Source organism: Myxocyprinus asiaticus, chromosome 39 (genome assembly GCF_019703515.2).
Source record: "Myxocyprinus asiaticus isolate MX2 ecotype Aquarium Trade chromosome 39, UBuf_Myxa_2, whole genome shotgun sequence".
NCBI lineage: Eukaryota > Metazoa > Chordata > Actinopteri > Cypriniformes > Catostomidae > Myxocyprinus > Myxocyprinus asiaticus.
Window position 1 is genome coordinate 28,727,158 of NC_059382.1, and position 18,430 is coordinate 28,745,587.

General features: G+C 41.2%; 1 protein-coding gene across 1 annotated transcript; it reads left to right on the forward strand.

Annotated features, from left to right (window-relative positions):
* Positions 1-1,805: 1,805 nt before the first annotated feature.
* Positions 1,806-17,997, forward strand: ppm1na (protein phosphatase, Mg2+/Mn2+ dependent, 1Na (putative)). Its single transcript, XM_051679343.1, has 6 exons — positions 1,806-2,504; positions 3,618-4,189; positions 14,625-14,742; positions 14,896-15,010; positions 15,305-15,368; positions 15,604-17,997. Exons 1-6 carry the CDS (start codon positions 2,102-2,104, stop codon positions 15,631-15,633), a joined length of 1,302 nt encoding a protein of 433 aa, XP_051535303.1. The 5' UTR covers positions 1,806-2,101; the 3' UTR covers positions 15,634-17,997.
* The last annotated feature ends 433 nt before the right edge of the window (positions 17,998-18,430 follow it).

Sequence of the window (18,430 nt, forward strand, 5' to 3'; positions counted from 1 at the left end):
GTGAGAGGACATTTCTTTTTTTGCTGAGTTTTATACACACGTATATATATATAGTATAATATATATACAGTATACACACACACATACACATAATGTATATATAATGTACACATACACAATGTTTATAGTTTTATGTTCATTATTTCTTTGTTAATCCTATAACCCATATCTAACTTTACCCCCTAAAATTCATTCAGTTTTCAATTCTAGAGATACAATTATATGCAGAGTATTCTTCATAAAACTAATTTTTATCAATGAAAAAATATGTCATGTACTGTACAGTACATTATATTATATATATCCTTTATGCAATAGCATATGTACTGTAGATATATTATAATTAAAAAAGATTAGATCTTATATAACATAATATAATATAATTACTTGATGTGATCAAACTCAGCTTAAAATGAGGAATTCCTGGAATATATATATATATATTTAGCACAGCAAAAGGGATTTTGATGTGAAACTGGGTCTGATGGTCCTGAAGATTCTAAGGCACCTGTTATCTCTTTCTAGTTATGTAGGTGTTTGTTTTCTAATGTCAGGGTCCTGCAATGCTCTGGCTCACTGTAATCAGTCATATTGTATGAATGGCTCAGGTCCAACATCACACACCTGTGTTACTTAAATACAGGTAATCTGCAAGCCTTCTAAGAACTGAGGCTTCCAAAGGAGGCCATTTCCTACTACTCATAAAGACAATTAGCTTAATAGACCTACTGCCATGCTATGCGACATTTCAGTTAGCCATTTCCCCTTAGTAATTCAGAATGTCCATGTATCTATTACAGTGAAACCTAGTGTTTACATACAGTGGATTAAGAATGTGGTGACGTGGTTCTCACGAGTAGGGGGATATTATGATATACTGTATATTATACAACAGTTAGTTTCAGTTCTCCAATCTGATTGGACAAGTGGCGTTCCAAGATTGCTTATATTTAATTAGTATAGCAGCACGTCCCGCTTTACTGTTTGTGTCACTCTGATTGTCTGTGTTTATGGCATTTTAGACAGGTTGTCAGTCTGTGCGTTGCTCAGCAACACACACATTGCTTGATTCTGGCTTTTGGCACAGCAACGCAAATAGATAAAACAATTGGCCATAGTGTGTCCAAAATGTAAGTTACTTGATATTAACTTCTTGTTTGTAGAACAGTTCATGCAGTATAATCACAATTGTACTGTTGTACTGAATATCAGCATAGCATCTCTTTACCTTGTTACATTGATGACAAGTGTAAAGAAGTATTTAAAAAATATGTGAAACAACTTTGCAACCATTCAAAACTTAATGTGTTTTTGCACTAAAAAAAATAAAAAATACAATATAGACGCAAGATGCATTTTTTTTTTAAGTTGAAACTCTTTTAACTTGGCACGGCGTTTAAAACTGCATACACATACATAGATACAGTATTTAGGATGTGTTCCCAATTTTCCACAAATGCATTATTAAAACCTGTTATAAAAAAGAAGGTTCACAAATTGGACACATCCCAATAAGACTCAGTATCTTTACTGTATATCCCAATCAATTCTATCCTGTTTGCATGTCCTTGGCTTTATATGTAAGAAAGAATATGCATCCATGCTCTGGATGCTCATCATGAAACACTGTGTTGTTCATCAGGTGCATGTGCAGCCGTGAACTAATCCAGGCACATTACAAAGTAGGGATTAGATGACGGCATCAAACAGAGGGAGGGAGAGACAGAACACAGAGTAGTGTTCGTGTCTAAGGGAGAGTGGACATAAATAGATTGGCCAATCAGAACTTGGCTAGAGATAGGACAGTGCTTGGCAAAAGTGATAAACAGAATTCATTCAAGACTTCAGAACATAAGCTTCTATTACTGCAGTCCAGTGGATTTCATGGGGACCAACAGATTCAAGTGAACTACTGTACAAATAAAAATATCTTTAGCATACAAAGAGTGAGCAAACTAATTGTAAGCATTGAAACACACCATTTGTACAGCCATTACAGGCTCAAATTCAAAGTGTGGCACTGGATCACCTCCGTAAGACCAGGAAGAGGAGTTTAAGGAGGAGTACCAACAGGAGTCTCAAGCAGAGAATCCGGGTGGCCATGAGAACAGCCAGGCGGGCTAGCACCATGGAGGTGCCCTCTTTCTTGAGGCAGCTGGTGAGGGAAACTGAGAAGATGGTTACGTTTTTCTTTAAGGGTGGGCGAAGGCACCCAGGAACCGATGATGATGACTTTAACAATGAAGAGGACATTCCCAGCCCCTACCTACAGAGGCCAGTTTTGGAGAAGGACACAGCAGAGGGGGTCTCAAAATGGGGCATTAACTATGCCATGGCCAGTATGCAGGGCTGGCGTGCCCAGATGGAGGACGCCCACACCTGCATGCCAGAGATGGCTGATGGGTTTCCAGACTGGAGCTATTTTGCGGTGTATGATGGACATGCAGGGAGGATGGTGGCTCAGTATTGCTCCAGAAACCTGCTGGATTTTATTCTTGACACAGGTACTCACAGTTTATACAATTTATTTGGTAATCATGTAAAGCTTTTTGTAGAAAAAGTAAAATCATTATCCCTGCCAAGGTGATGTTGGTGGTTGCTATAGGGTGCTGTTGGATGGTAGCTAAAATGTTCAGTTGCTGTGGTTGCTGGGATAGGTGGTTGCTTTCTGGCCCAAATCAAAAGACCCCACCCCCATGTCTGGTCTCTATGTTCTGGTCCCTAGATATGACTCGGTTTACCTCTTGAATCTAAGTAATGTTTTGCCTGTTTTATTGACCATTGTATAAAATCATAATCTGACCACTCAGAAAAGTACTAGCACATCTCTCCTCAACAAATCTTATGATTTGAGGGATCATTCATGTCTTTTGCACAAACAGTGCTGGATCAGTTAAGGGGCAGTCACATTGACCTTTGAATGACAAAATTTCATCATCTCAATGGAATCCGCTTGATCAAGAATTTTGGCTGATGAATTTCTATATGCAAGGGGGGTACCCCTTGAGCATTTTGTTGCTTCAATACGGGACACGATTCCTTCAATGCAGGCCATTTTACCATCCGATTGGGCACCAGGGGTCCCCCTCAAGCGTTTTGCTGCTTAAATACATGACAATAGGCAACTGTGAAAAAGACATTTTCATTTCGGACAAAATATAGACCTTCCCAGCTAACGGTTTGCAACACTAGCATGAGCAATCTTAATCGTGATGCTTGCCTTAGCATGCACCGCTAACTAGATAATTTAATAAAACCTGTTTTTATTAAAACTGTCAACAACTAAAATGGGAACGTTTTTGATACTGGGTGGAATATCCCTTTAAATGCATTGTGTAAATTACCATGCACTGATGCAGATAATCTCAAAATGTGAAATGTTGACCAATTAATAAGCTTGGCTGATATATTGGTTGTCATTAATGCATAGCCGCGTGCCAAAAAATATGTAACAAATCTTAATCATAGTCAGATAAACTATCCTACAAGCTTAACTGTCAGTCTGTAACAAGCTTTACTCCAGTAGGTTGAAAAGTCAGGTCAGGAGACAGATAGAAAAGCTTTTTAGAAGTTACGGTGCTTGACCCTAAAATTATACTGTATGATTGTATAACCAGGTGGTGTAACTGTGGATGAGGATGTAGAACAGGTCAAAGAAGGCATCAGAGATGGCTTCCTTGGCATTGACCGCCACATGCACACCCTATCCCGCAATGAGAGCTGGGACCACAGTGGTTCAACGACAACTGCTGTTATGATCTCTCCACGGAACATCTATTTCATCAACTGCGGCGATTCACGGACCTTCCTCTGCCGGAATGGCCAGGTGGTCTTCTACACGGAGGACCACAAACCCTTCAACCCACGCGAGAAAGAGCGTATCCAGAATGCTGGCGGATCCGTCACCCTGCAGCGCATTAATGGCTCTCTGGCCGTGTCGCGGGCTCTTGGTGACTTCGACTTTAAGGAAGTGGAATGGAGGGCTCAGACCGAACAGTTGGTGTCACCTGAACCAGAGGTATATGAGCTGGAGCGGACTCCAGAAGATGAGTTCTTGGTAGTGGCGTGTGATGGTGTCTGGGATGCCATCAGTAATGAGGAGCTGTGTGCATTTGTGCGCAACCGCCTTCAGGTCTGTGATGATCTGAGGGACATCTGTGCACAGGTCATTGATCTCTGCCTATACAAGGTTGGTATCAGCAGATGGATTTAGCAGTAGATAGTGTATCAGTCTCAGACTGACAATCTGTTGCATAATGCACACAAATGTGGCAAGCACTTCCCAAAATGATAAACTTAAACTGAAATGCCAGATTACGCAACTTCTGGTCATCAGGGTGGGCAGGTTTTTGCTGGGAAGCAAAGTCATGTTTACAGTTTATCAGTACTTTGAGTGCTTCTAAGTACTAGCACACTGCTAACTGCTAACTTCTAACCCTCCCACTACTACCTGTACCACCTTAAAGTAAGCAAAACATGGTTCATCATGGCTGTGACATAACTAAAGCCTTTTGGCAATTTAAAAATATGGGACAAGCCCTTTGAGATGTCCCACCCAAACTTTCTGTTTCAAACAAATCAGTAAATGGCATATTATCATTTCATGTACACTTAGTTTTCACCCTGGTAGGCTAAGTATCAAGTAAACTAAGGACATAGTAGGCTACGCATAAGGCCTGCATCCCTGAGTCTTCTCTTCACTGTTGTACATGAAACTGGTGTTGAGTGGGTAGAATTCAATGAAGCTGTCAGCTGAGGACATGTGAGGTGTCTATTTCTCAAATTAGAGACTCTGATGTACTTATCCTCTTGTTTAGCTGTACATCTGGGCCTTACACATCTCTTTCTGTCCTTATTAGAACCAGTTGTCCTTTGTCTTTGAAGACTGTAGTGTACACCTTTGTATGAAATCTTCAGTTTTTTTGGCAATTTCAAGCTTTGTATAGCCTTCATTCCCCCTAAACAATGATTGTTTCATTGACATTGTTTCTTTTTTTGCCATTTTTGACCTAATATTGACCTGAAGACATGCCAGTCTATTGCATAATGTGGCAACTCAAACAAACACAATGTTAAGCTTAATTTAACGAACCAAATAGCTTTCAGCCGTGTTTGATATAATGGCAAGTGATTTTCTAGTACAAAATTAGCAATTTAGCATGATTACTCAAGGATAAGGTGTCGGAGTGATGGCTGCTGGAAATGAGTCTAGATTTGATCAAAAATTACTTTTTTCAAATAGTGATGGTGCTGTTTTTTACATCAGTAATGTCCTGACTATACTTTGTGATCAGTTGAATGCCGCTTTGATGAATAAAAGTACCAATTTCTTTCCATAAGAGGAAATTCTGTACATTATTCCAAACTTTTGCCTGCCAGTGTGTATATATATATATATATATATATATATATATATATACACACACATTTAAGCAATATCACATGAGCAAGAGTGTGATATGGCCCTATATCAGCACTGCTGTGATTCGGCCGCAGGCCAAGTGCTATAGGTAATCACAGCAGTGCTGATTTAGACGATACAAAAAGCAGCTTAAGAATCCAATGTATTGTTTATTTGCATATTAATGAACATAAGACAGTCATTGGCATACAGTTCACAGCAATCCATTTGCATGTGAATTTTTCAATCAGTCAGAGATTTATTATGAAGGCTTGTCTATGGAATGTACACCTGCGAATGCTTTTGTACACAGATGCTTTTGGAGCTTCTCACTTTGTTTACGTCGCATCATAAATACACCATTTTTAGGTCGCTGTGTCAAGTTAAACGTAGTTTAATACTTAGAACAGTGGTTCTCACCCTTTTTTTGATGAACGCCCCCCTACTTCATGTATTGCTGTCTGCTGAAGGGCTGTTTTGTTCTCTGTATAAGCTGCGCGTTGCCTATACAGTTGAAGTTTCGTTTACTGCCCCCTGGAGAAAACAGGTGGTACTTCAAGCTTGAATTTCCTAGGAATCTTCCTTGTTAAGGTCTGGGATGATGATTAATTGTGTTTATGCAACGAGTCATTTTTTTTATACGATTAATCGCACTGAATTCACGCATTAAATCGCCAGCCCTAATAAATGTTTATTTTTATTTTTCTCCCCAATCTGGAATGCTCAATTCCCAATGCGCTTTAAGTCCTTGTCGTGGCGCAATGACTCTGGGTGACGGAGGACGAATCTCAGTTGCCTCCGCGTCTGAGACCGTCAATCCGTGCATCTTAACAGGTGGCTTATTGAGCATGTTACCGTGGAGACATAGCGCGTGGAGGCTTCACGCTATTCTCCGTGGCATCCACGCACAACTCACCACGCACCCCACCGAGAGCGAGAACCACATTATAGCGACCACGAGGAGGTTACTCCATGTGACTCTACCCTTTGTAGCAACCGGGCCAATTTGGTTGCTTAGGAGACCTGGCTGGAGTCACTCAGCACACCCTGGATTCGAACTCACAACTCCAGGGGTGGTAGTCAGCTTCTTTAGTCGCTGAGCTACCCAGGCCCCCCCTGCCCTAGTAAAATGATTAATTATTAAAACTTCTAGAAACTCTAATATTTAAAAGATTGTTTCCCTTTTATGGTCATTATAGATGGAAAACATTACAAACAACATCTATTTTAAAGAGAATATAAGGCTTTGACACGTCATAGTTTTACACTTGTGCTCGTCTTCTTAAGACTTGAAAGACTTCAGAAAACATGACGATGCTTTCAGTAAGGGAACATAGTGAGCAATAGGGATGCAACTAATGATTTATTTGATAATCGACTAATCTAATGATTATTAGAATGATTATTTGACTATTGGGGCGATTATTGCAACGATTAATCATTAGCTCTTAACCGATTATTCAGTTTGTGCCCCGACTTAAAAGGTTGTATTAAATGTGCTTGCTAACAATAAAGAGGACAAAATCATCTTTCAAAAATACCTCTAAATGACATTCACTGAATTAAAGGGAACATTTTTTTTTTTATTTTTTTATTAAGTTTAATTCAGTAAAAAATGCACTGCAAAAAATCCTATTGTTATCAAGTGTTTTTGTCTTGTTTTCCATTTAAAATTGTCTAAAAATCCTTAAAACAAGATACATTTACTTCAGAAGCAACATATACGATATTTAGACTTGCTTTAAGAGAATGTATCTTAAATATAAGTGTATTTTGTATATAAGTGTATTTTTTCACTTGGTTATACTTCTGCGTGTGCAGTAAAGACCACATATACTTATATTCAAGAGCTATTCTCTAAAAGCAAGTCTAAATATCTTATATGCTGCTTCTAAGGTGAATGCATCATTTTTTAAAGGATTTTTAGATATTTTAAAATATTTGTATTTTTTTTATATTATATTCAACATTCTCAGATAACTATTTTTTTCTTCTGCAGTATAGCTGCTAAAGTAAATATATGTTGTTTTAAAGGAGTTTTAGATATTTATATTGGAAAACAAGCCAAAACAAAAACAAATCAAAAACGTATTTTGTAGCAGTGTATAATGAGGCGAAGACTACCCTCTCTCACCTTTCTGTTATTTCAATCCATCTTCAACTCACAAAAAAACAAACTCTCTGTTATTAATAAAGCTGCGTATTGCCAATTTTCTTCCTAATAAGAAATGCACAGTGATACATATATTATGATTCAATAAGTCACGAGGCATCACGTTATAATCTAGCTGCAGCAAGCGCTCGCTGGAGGGACGAGCGTCCCCGCGACAGAGTGTGCATCAGCCGGGTGCAGTTTCAATCTCTCCTCCTTAGATCGGGACACTTCACAAAACTCAAATGCCAGTTTTGGAGTTTGTAATTATTTACATGACCTGCTTCCTTATTATTTTAACATTAATAAAGCTATAACGCATTAAATATAACTGCATTAAAGATGTAACGCCAGGGTGTTTCCTTTAAAGACGCTCGATGAAGTTTTGCTTAAGTGGAGTGGCAGCTCCGGCTCCGCTTATTCCACAACGAGAGTGCTTCTGTATTTATTTATTTGGTATATTTGTATAATTCCCTCATACTTTGTGATCAACATCACCTGAAGCTGTTTGGAAAGTTTAAATGACATCAAACGATTATTCGACATCTAATTTTTTTTTGACATTTTTTTTATTGTCAACATTGTCGATAACATTGGCTAATCATTTCAGCCCTAGTGAGCAATGATGCTCCCTGGTTTTTATAATGCATTGTGGGAATTCTTAGGGAGCGCACCTGAACAATTTTGCGATTGAGGCCTCCTTAGAAATGGCCGACTTCCTGATCAGTGCCCTGACTACTGAACTAGGGAGCTGATTGAGACACACCCCATGAATCACAATTAACCACTCGGGTGCGCAGCCACATTTTCGCATTCACTAATACTGCCTGCACCCCATGATAAATGCTGTAGTATGTGTTCACGACTCAGTAATGTGTATTTCCACCTTGTTTTCACATACGATTTCACTACTAGCTTCAGCTCCATACTGGAAATTTTTTTACTGTATATTCACATGACCTCCAGTTGAAACACTGAGCATGCATTTAGCTCTTATTCAAGAAAATCTCTAGCTTTTACCACACACTTGAGTCCGTAATCTGCACAGATGTTTTTACCGTGTGTGCAGAAGCAACATCAGAAGTGCACATGTATGCAGCTTAGAGGGAACAGTGCTGGTCTACCATTATTGTGGTCTATTGTGTCTATCATCATGATTTAAGGTTTACCTATCTCTAAATGTCACATAAAAACATTTCATCAGACATGTCAGTCAGACGGTCTAAATTTACGGTTCTTGGCCAGAATAAGCTGCAAAGTGCACCAGACTTTGTACCGATAGCCAAAGACTGGCTTTGCAAGTCTAAGCAGTAAATGATCCCTGATGCTGAGTGCCAGGCCACTGTTCTGCACTGTACCATGCTGTCACATTATCAGTATCATGGCAGCAATACGGCATTATTTTATGCCACTAGTCAATGACTCAAGGCTGACATTGATTAAGTCATCTGATATTGATCTATTGCCAGACATAATGCTTACGATTGGCTCTTTAAAATGGTAAACTAGTTTGTGAAATTACTGCTATTAAAAATTATTACAGGCTCTGGGGTTATGTAATATATAATGCGATATTTCCCAGCCGCATGTTGAGGTGAGGAAGATTACAGTGCACGTAACTGAAACAGCTTGACCTGTTCAGATATTGCTCTTTAAATAGAACGATTACAAGAAAGACAGGCAGAGAGAGAGAGAGAGAGAGAGAGAGAGAGAGAGATAGATAGATAGGGATTAAGGGTGAGATTCTTACTGTCAAAGTCTTCAGGTTCAAGGAGATACAGGGTTACATGCCAGCTACTCAGGGGCAGATTATGACTAGCAAGAGCCCCAGGGCCAATTTTCATTTAGATTGAATTATCTTTTAAAGCTCAGATCCACACGATCCATTTAGTTTATTTATTTAAGTCTCTTTTAATACCTGTTCTGTTATTTACAGTCAGATTAATTCAAACACACAGCATGGATGTGGTAAAGAAATCGCTGAACTCTTCGCTGTAAAGCCACTGTTCTTAAAGAGACAGTACAATTTTAGTGTTTGTTATACATATTAATGTAACCTCAATGTAAACACTTGTAAATACTACAAATTATGCATAAAAAAAAGAAAAATAAGCATGTAACAAAATGTGTATTTTAACTTCATCAAACACTTTAAAGGAGCAGTATGTAACATTGACATCAAGCGTTTAAAATGGGTACTGCAGTCCAAATTCAAAATATTGGAGAGAGTTGTCTCCCCCGCCCCTCCTCCCCAGACTCGAAGCTCACGCGGGTGGTCAGGTTGAGGACACGCAACAGGAATGAGCAAACTGACAAAGGCAAGTGATGAGCCTTACACTGATCAGCTAATGTATATGTTTGCAATGTTTTTATTTTTTTCAAATTATAAACCAGCTCGTGTGGATTTTTTATAACTCTGTCAATGTTAGCTAGATGTATTGCTGGCTTCCATGGCTGCAGCATGCTGTGTTTGCCCACTAACTTGTTTCAAATCTGGCAACCCGGGGTGTCGAAATACTATTGGAAAACGGGCAGTGGGCGGGATCACACAGGCCAAAACACAAACAGAAATTCTGGCCCGGAACGGACATTTCAAAGTAGAATATACTGGCTGTAGAATTGTTTTCGAAGAAGCCAGTATTTCAACTTAGCATGTTTCCTAAATCTCTGGTAACATATTATGATATTTTTATGCTTTAGTACAGTAAATATATTTGTAGAGCCGAGGAGGGCGGGCCGGGCTGGAATGACACACGCCCGGTCCCCAATCAGCCTGATGGGGCGCGCGAGGGATAAAGGCGGCCGGTAGGTTAACCAGCTGGCATTCGTGGCATGCCGCACACCACCTGCGGACATCGCCGCCAATGCCCGGCCAATAGAAATGGGCTATTAGACGGTTCAGTGCTTTCCTTTCTCCTAAGTGACCCGCCATGGGATTATAATGAGCCGCCTGGAATACCATTTCCCGACGGCTCCGTGGAATCAAAAGCTGGGTTGTATCCTCTTTAGTCTGAGCGTCCTGTGTCACTCTATACAACCGCTCATTTATAATCGCAAAATAGGGGTATGAAAGGGCGATGTCCAGCTGGAGTCGTTTGACCATTGATGACTCTCACTTGGTTGAAGGCGTGTTTGAGGGTTTCGTCTCGCGACTGCTCCAAAGGGAAATCCCCCTCAGGGAATTCCCTGAGAAGGGGAGGGGCTGCATCCTCTCCCCCTCTCTCGTCATTATGACGCGGAGCTGTTGAGGACGGCCCCGGCTCCACCTCCCTTGCCAGAGCATCGCACATTGCACATCTCCCTAACTTCATACAGGACCCATCCACGCAAATTCCCTTTAATAAAACTCTAAAATCAGGCCAATCAGTCCCCAAAATCAGCAGATGGGTGAGGCGGGAACTAACCGCGGCCTCCACTCTATGCTTTTTCCCTCGGAATTTAATCGTCAGGGTCACCACCGGATACTTGTGAATATCCCCGTGCACACAATTCACCCTCACCGTTTTAGTTGTGCCCAATGCCTCAGGTTGAACCAAGCGTTGGTGGATAGTGGTTTGATTACACCCAGTGTCCACCAACGCTTGGTGAGTACCCCCCTTGACACTTACCGGTATCCGGTACGCTCCGGCCCGGTCGGGAGCAGCCTGTGGGAGGTCAGAGACCCACGCCACCATCCCCAGCTCCATCAGAGGGCACTGATCCCGGAAGTGGTCCGGGTCCCCGCACCTCCAGCAGGCTGGCCCAGGCGCTACGCCCACTCTTGCGTCGGCGGGCGCCCCCCCTGAGGGGGAGAGCGGTGGGGCGTCGGGATAGGGGAAGGTGTCAGCTCCCACACCCGGGGAACTGGTCTCAGTGGCTGAAGTCCTCCTCGTCTGCGTGGGGCAGGAACAGGACCTGGAGAGAGAGCAGAACGAGAGGAGAGAGGGGAGAGGAATGAGACAGGGGGAAGAGAGAGAGAGTGGGAGGGCTCTTCCGCCCTCGGGATCGCGGCCATGTGGTCCTCCGCAAGCCAGATGGCTTCCTCCAGCGACGCCGGGCGGTGGCACTGGACCCACTCCGCTGTCCCCTTTGGCAGTCGATGTATTAACTGCTCCAGTACCACCTGGTCGATGATCCCGTCGACGCCACGGTCCCCCGCTAGCAACCATCTTCGGCAGGCGCTGCGGAGCTGTTGGGTGAAGGCAAATGGGCAGTCGGAGCTCTCCAGCTTCAGGCTCTGGAAGAGTTGATGACTTTCTTCCGGACTCCGACCAACCCGTTGCAGGATGGCTTTCTTTAAGTCTCCGTAAGCCAGGAGGCTCGTCGCTGGCAGTTGTTGAGCCACGAGCTGGGCTTCCCCAGACAGTAGCAGGATGAGTCGGACCGCCCACTGGCCGAGTGGCCAGCCCCAGATCTCGGCAGTGCGTTTGAACAGATCCAGGAACACCTCTGGGTCGTCTGTTGCCCCATCTTCTGTAACACAGGCGGGGGTAACGGCGTGTGGGTGTCCGGGGTCGCGGCTGGGGATGCCTCCTGGCTGAGGAGGCTCCAGATTGCCTGTCGGTCCTCTGCTTGAGCACGTATGAGCTCCACAAACCGGTGGTCTTGATCTTGCCGGAGCTCAAGCAGGGATTGCCGGTGTCTCCGATGTAAGCCAGCGAGGGCTTGGAGGATCTCAGCCAACTGGGAGGACGCTACGGGGCGACTTCCGTCCATCTTCAAACCTTTATCCCGGGTTTCGGCACCAGTGTAAGGGGGTTCAGTGGAAAGGAAGAGGCGAGAACCGGCTTAAGAATATAAATAATAGTTTAATAATAAACATAACCAAAAACACACAACCATAAACACACAGTACAGCTGCCTGTAATTCTCTCTCCCTCGAACTGTCGTCCCCGGCCGCCTTTATCCCTCGCGCACCCCATCAGGCTGATTGGGGACCGGGCGTGCGTCATTCCAGCCTGGCCCCGCCCTCCTCAGCTCTACACTCCTCCCGGCGTTGCCTCAGGCCGGGGAGCCCCCGGCATGATGTACATCCCCCCTTCCTCTCCAGGGGGCGTGCCTTGCGCCCCGACTGCCAGCGGGTCATCCCCACCTTCCTTGACCTGGGAGGAGACAGGAGGGGAAAAACAACAACAAAACAAAATAGGCGAGGGAAAGGCCAACACGGAGCGACAGAGAGAGAGAGAGAGAGGAGAGAGAGAAAAAGAAACTCACCGGTTCTCTGATGGTCCTCGATCACTCCTCCACCCTCTCAGGCAGACGGCAGCCGCTCCTCCCCGGGTGGACCGGAGTCAGACCTCCGACCCCCAGCGGACAGAACGCCCCTCCGCGTTCCCGGCGTCCTGTGGGGACACTCCTCCGCCCCTGGCAGCGGCCCTACCACTCCAGGCGGTCGGGGAGTCGCTTCCCTCCTCCCCCCGCGGACGACGGCTGTTCCCCGCGTCCGGGTGGTCGGGCTACTCCGTCCCCCATCGGATGGCAGCGGCGCTCCCCTGGGTGGACGGCAGTGTCGAGGACCCTGCGATGGGAATCCCTCCTCCTTCCCGGGTTTCGGCACCAGTGTAAGGGGGTTCAGTGGAAAGGAGGAGGTGAGAACCGGCTTAAGAATATAAATAATAGTTTAATAATAAACTTAACCAAAAACACACAACCATAAACACACAGTACAGCTGCCTGTAATACTCTCTCCCTCGAACTGTCGTCCCCGACCGCCTTTATCCCTCACGCGCCCCATCAGGCAGATTGGGGACCGGGCGTGCATCATTCCAGCCCGGCCCCGCCCTCCTCGGCTCTACAATATTACATATTGCACCTTCAAATATTGAAGATTGTTTTTTGACATCTTTTAATCCATTGCAGTGTTTTGTGTTTCTATTTCTTAATGTGTTCTAGTTTTATTGACATAGATTGATCTATTCTATTCTAATATCATCAAAAATATCACTGTATTTGTTGTGAGATTCTGAATTGTTAGGCAGTCAAATATTTAGTAATCTACACTTTTAGAAAAAAAAAAGGTTCATTGGGATTCTCGGTAGAACTTCAAAGAATTCTTTAAAAATACAATCAAAGAATCATTATTTATTTATTTATTTATTTTGGCACAAAAAGGTTCTTTAGGCTAAAAAAATTATTAATAATTAAATTAGTTAAATTATGGCTATGGTTATTTCTGTTTCTTAAAGTGAGAAAGCTTCAATGTTGTGGAAATAAAACAAAACCAAATGTATAAAATGTTATGGTCCCATGTTAAGGTTCCATTTTCTATATAGAATCTATTCACCTGGTTACAAAAAAAGAAAAAAGAAAAAAGTGAGCAATAGAATAGGTTCTATATAGATGAGATTCTAAAGTATGAAATAGTTCTATAGAAAGTGTTCTTTAGCAAAAAAAATCAAATAGCAAAAAAAAAAAGGTCCCCATCCTAATATACACCCTCTGACAAACCATCAGTAAAATCGCAACCCTGAATCAATGAGCCATGTGATGTCGTAAACCACTATATGGACGGGATTCATTTTATGTGGGGCAATGTAATGATTGCCAGAGTTCTCACTGATTTTGATCCCGTCCAAAACGAGCATATCAGTATTTTTTCCGGGAACGCGCATGACAATAAAGATTACGGTGTTTTTATCTTCTATAAAATGCCCTAAAAATAACCCAAGGTGCCTCACTGCGAATTGACATTCTGGTAAAAAGCCAGTGAATCTGTGCTGTCTGTGAGCACTTTAACTTTTGCTGTTTCCAGGGGCGTAGATTCCAGGGGGAATGGGTGGGAGGTAACCCCCCCGAAAAATCAAAACAAGCAAGTACAATCCCCCCAATATTTATACCATGATCAATGGAAACATGAATATCTTCCAAATGTTCAAGCCAAATCTACGCCCTTGGTTGTTTCTGAAGTTCATTTCAGAAAATGAAAAGATGCGCTTCACATCCTCATATAAACGCTTAAGAAAGAAAATGGTCATCTGGTCACATGTAGTACATGCAAAAATGCATCTCCCACTACAGCACCCCCAACATAAATCATCTTCCACTGTCCTGACCTTATTATAAAGTGCTGCCAATTTGTCTCACCTCTTGCAGGGAAGTTTAGACAACATCAGTATCATCATCATCTGCTTTGATGGCGCCCCCAAGGTTACACCAGAGGCACTGCAACATGAGGCAGAGCTGGAGCAAATCATTGAGCAAAAAGTGGAAGGTAAACGGACCAGTTTACTCAGTATAAAATGTTGCAGAGTCTGATAAAGAGGCCTGATTAGATGCAAGTCCTCCTAAATGCGTGTGATATAAAGTCTCCAAAATATCAAGAATTTTTCTTTATAATCTTATCTTTTCCTATCACATTACCCAGAGATCATTCACATAATCAGAGCTAAAGATCAGGAACTTGACCTGCTCTACGTGATGAAATTCCTGGCATCTGAGAGCATTCCAGGCCTTCCACCAGGGGGAGGCATTTCATGCAAGTGAGTGGGACTGGAAGGGAAAAGTATCTGTTTATTTGCCCTTTACAATGTCTGAAAACATCATTTTTATTTACTTATTTATTTATTTATTTTTGGTGCCTATTTTTGGGTAGATATAAAGCATAATGATGTATTATTTAATATATAATTAAGGAGAGAAAGAAAGAAAGAAAGAAAGAAAGAATGAAAGGACTGATGCGTACCTTTGTGTCGATCATTCAGCTGACAAAACATTGAAAATACATCTTTTGCAAAAACATTTTCAGTTTTCTGACTCTTTTCTTTCTGTTGCAGGAGAGATTGCATAATTGCCGCATACCAAAAATACGCAGCAGCCTTTAGATCTCTTGAGCCGATGGTATGTGCTGAAACTTTGAAATTTTACTCCACATGTTGAAACTGTCTTGAATTAAAATTTAAATGATTCATTCCGCACAATTTTATTTGACAATCACATGAAGTTATTTGGAGTCAAAGTCATGAAAAAGTCATTTATTACAGATAAAAGGCAAATCTGCATCTTTCAAAACATCAATAAAAGTATTTCTATAGTCATATTTAGATTTTAATTCTCATATATCTTTTTATATTAGGATATTGGCGGCTTTGAAGATTCCAACTAGTGGCGGTTTCCCTGGAAATGGAATCAAGCCTTGCATCTCTGTAGGCATAATAATCAGTGAGAGGAGGACATTCCTGTGCCACCTGGTTTACAGATGTCAATCTGTTTATCCAAACTGTTCCTTTTTTAAATCAGTGTTGTTTATTGTAAACAGGAACAGGATGTAGAGGTGAAATGATCAAAGACTTTCATGTAGGCAAAGCATTCTACATTGGCACTGTTAAAGGTGCACTCAATAATATTTTCCTCAAAAAAGTTGGACCCCTTAAAGGTGCACTCAGTCATTTTTGAAGTATGTTGAAGTGATTTACATTGGCTTACAGTGACACCTAGTGCCTGGAAGCTGCATCATTAAAATACAGTAGTTTTCAGTTACCAATGCCATTGTAGAAATTCACTATGTACAGTAAGCCAGTATTAGTTTAGTCCATGAATGAAAGTATCCAATAGCAGGGCAGTTACTGAGATTAAGCCACTAGTATTCAGATGATCATGTGATCCTTACATGGCTGCCCCCATGATGTGCCCCTGCCCCATGTAGAATAAAAGATCTTTTATAAGGTTGCTGATATGACTGAACTCTTCATCTCACATGAATGGTCATGATTCCATATATACAGCTCTGGAAAAAATTAAGAGACCACTGTAAAATTATCAGTTTCTCTGGATTTACCATTTATAGTATGTGTTTGAGTAAAATGAACATTTTTGTTTTATTCTATAAAGTACTGACAACATTTCTCTCAAATTCCAAAATAAAAATATCGTCATTTAGAGCATTTATTTGCAGAAAATGACAACTGGTCAAAATAACAAAAAAGATGCAGTATTTTCAGACATCGAATAATAGAAAGAAAAAAGTTCATATTCATTTTTAAACAACACAGTACTAATGTTTTAACTTATGAAGAGTTCAGAAATCAATATTTGGTGGAATAACCCTGATTTCCAATCACAGCTTTCATGTGTCTTGACATGCTCTCTACCAGTCTTTCACATTGCTGTTGGGTGTCTTTATGCCACTCCTGGTGCAAAAATTCAAGCAGCTCGGCTTTGTTTGATGGCTTGTGGCCATCCATCTTCCTCTTGATCACATTCCAGAGGTTTTCAATGGGGTTCAGGTCTGGAGATTGGGCTGGCCATGACAGGGTCTTGATCTGGTGGTCCTCCATCCACACTTTGATTGACCTGGCTGTGTGACATGGAGCATTGTCCTGCAGGAAAGACCAATCCTCAGAGTTGGGGAACATTGTCAGAGCAGAATGAAGCTAGTTTTCTTCCAGGATAACCTTGTATGTGGCTTGATTCAAGGTGTGGGTGGATATTTTAATTTGGAATTTGGGAGAAATGTTGTCAGTACTTTATAGAATAAAACGATATTTTCATTTTACTCAAACACATACCCATAAATAGTAAATCCAGAGAAACTTTGCAGTTTTGTAATTTTGCAGTGGTCTCTTAATTTTTTCCAGAGCTATATGTTTCCATATTACTATTCATTTCTTTAGAAGTAAAACTTTTTAAATGAGGAAAATAATTACTGAGTGCACCTCTTTGAAATGTGTATAAAATCATGAGCGGTGGTGGTGTAGTGTACTAAAGCACTGAACTGGTAAGTGGAAGGTTGTTGGTTCAATCCCCCCAGCCACCACCATTGTGTCCTTGAGCATGGCACTTAACTCCAGGTTGCTCCAGGAAGATTGTCCCGGTAATCAGGGCACTGTAAGTCACTTTGGATAAAAGCATCTGCCAAATGTAGATGAATAGTCCAATTATATAATTAACCTTATAAAAGTTGTTTTATTCTACATGTAGAGGGTCCCCTCATGTGGGCTGCCATTATGTCATGTTATGGTCACATTACCAGCCAATACAACTCACTTAATCTCAGTAACCACCCTATTATTGAACATTTTCACTTATGATTAAATGAATCATGGCTTACTGTGAATAGTGAATTTCTACAAATGATGCTGCATCCACGCCAGTAGGTGTCAGTAAGTCCAAGACGACATGCATAAAACAAATACTGAGTGCACCTTTAAAGATACTGTACTTCTTATGGAACGCTTTTAATTTATTTACTTTACAAACTAAAACTTTTGAAAATTCGTATACAATTAATCCTTTTACGTAGTATTGTGCTTCTGGATTGTTTCACAGTTAACGGGGTTAAAAATGGTTTCGCATCGTTCGACAAGATTTTTAGTATTTGCACAGATGTATTTGCTAAAGATGAGCTATTTAAATGTAAAAAAAGAGTAATTATACATTACTTGTCTTTGCTGATGGATGTTTAGTTCTCTGTCTTACATCTGTAACTATAGATGCCTTTCCCTCCTCTTTTACAACCTGTTTTTGTTGCAATTTTATATATATATATATATATATATATATATATATATATATATATATATATATATATATATATATATTTTTTTTTTTTTTTTTTTTTAAATGATGATTTTTATGACTCAAATGCACCAATAAAGATGTGACTAAAGGGGTTTATTTTGTTTAAGAGTACTTTTTTTCTCTATGTCAGTTTGTAAGTGTTTGTTGTTATGAGATCTGAAGTTCCAGGATGGAAAGCCTAAAAGTTGTTTCTTTGTAATTTGTGATTCTCTAGAATGGACATCAGCGGCCCCTGGTGGTCAAAACGCGAAGTACATTGATTTATCTACATGTTAATCAACAAGTGAATCCAGCAGGTTTCTGTATCAAGCAACACTAACGGTAGTAACGCTAAACATATGTGCTGTAATAAAAGACCAAAAAAGTTTAAGGCTAAGTTTATT

Bases quoted from the DNA above. Each gene is read 5' to 3' on its own strand.
- ppm1na (XM_051679343.1), top strand. From the start codon at position 2,102: ATGAGAACAGCCAGGCGGGCTAGCACCATGGAGGTGCCCTCTTTCTTG. The intron at 15,011-15,304 runs GTGAGTGGGACT...TTTCTGTTGCAG, and splicing joins GGGGGAGGCATTTCATGCAA to GAGAGATTGCATAATTGCCG. The intron at 15,369-15,603 runs GTATGTGCTGAA...TTTTTATATTAG, and splicing joins TTAGATCTCTTGAGCCGATG to GATATTGGCGGCTTTGAAGA.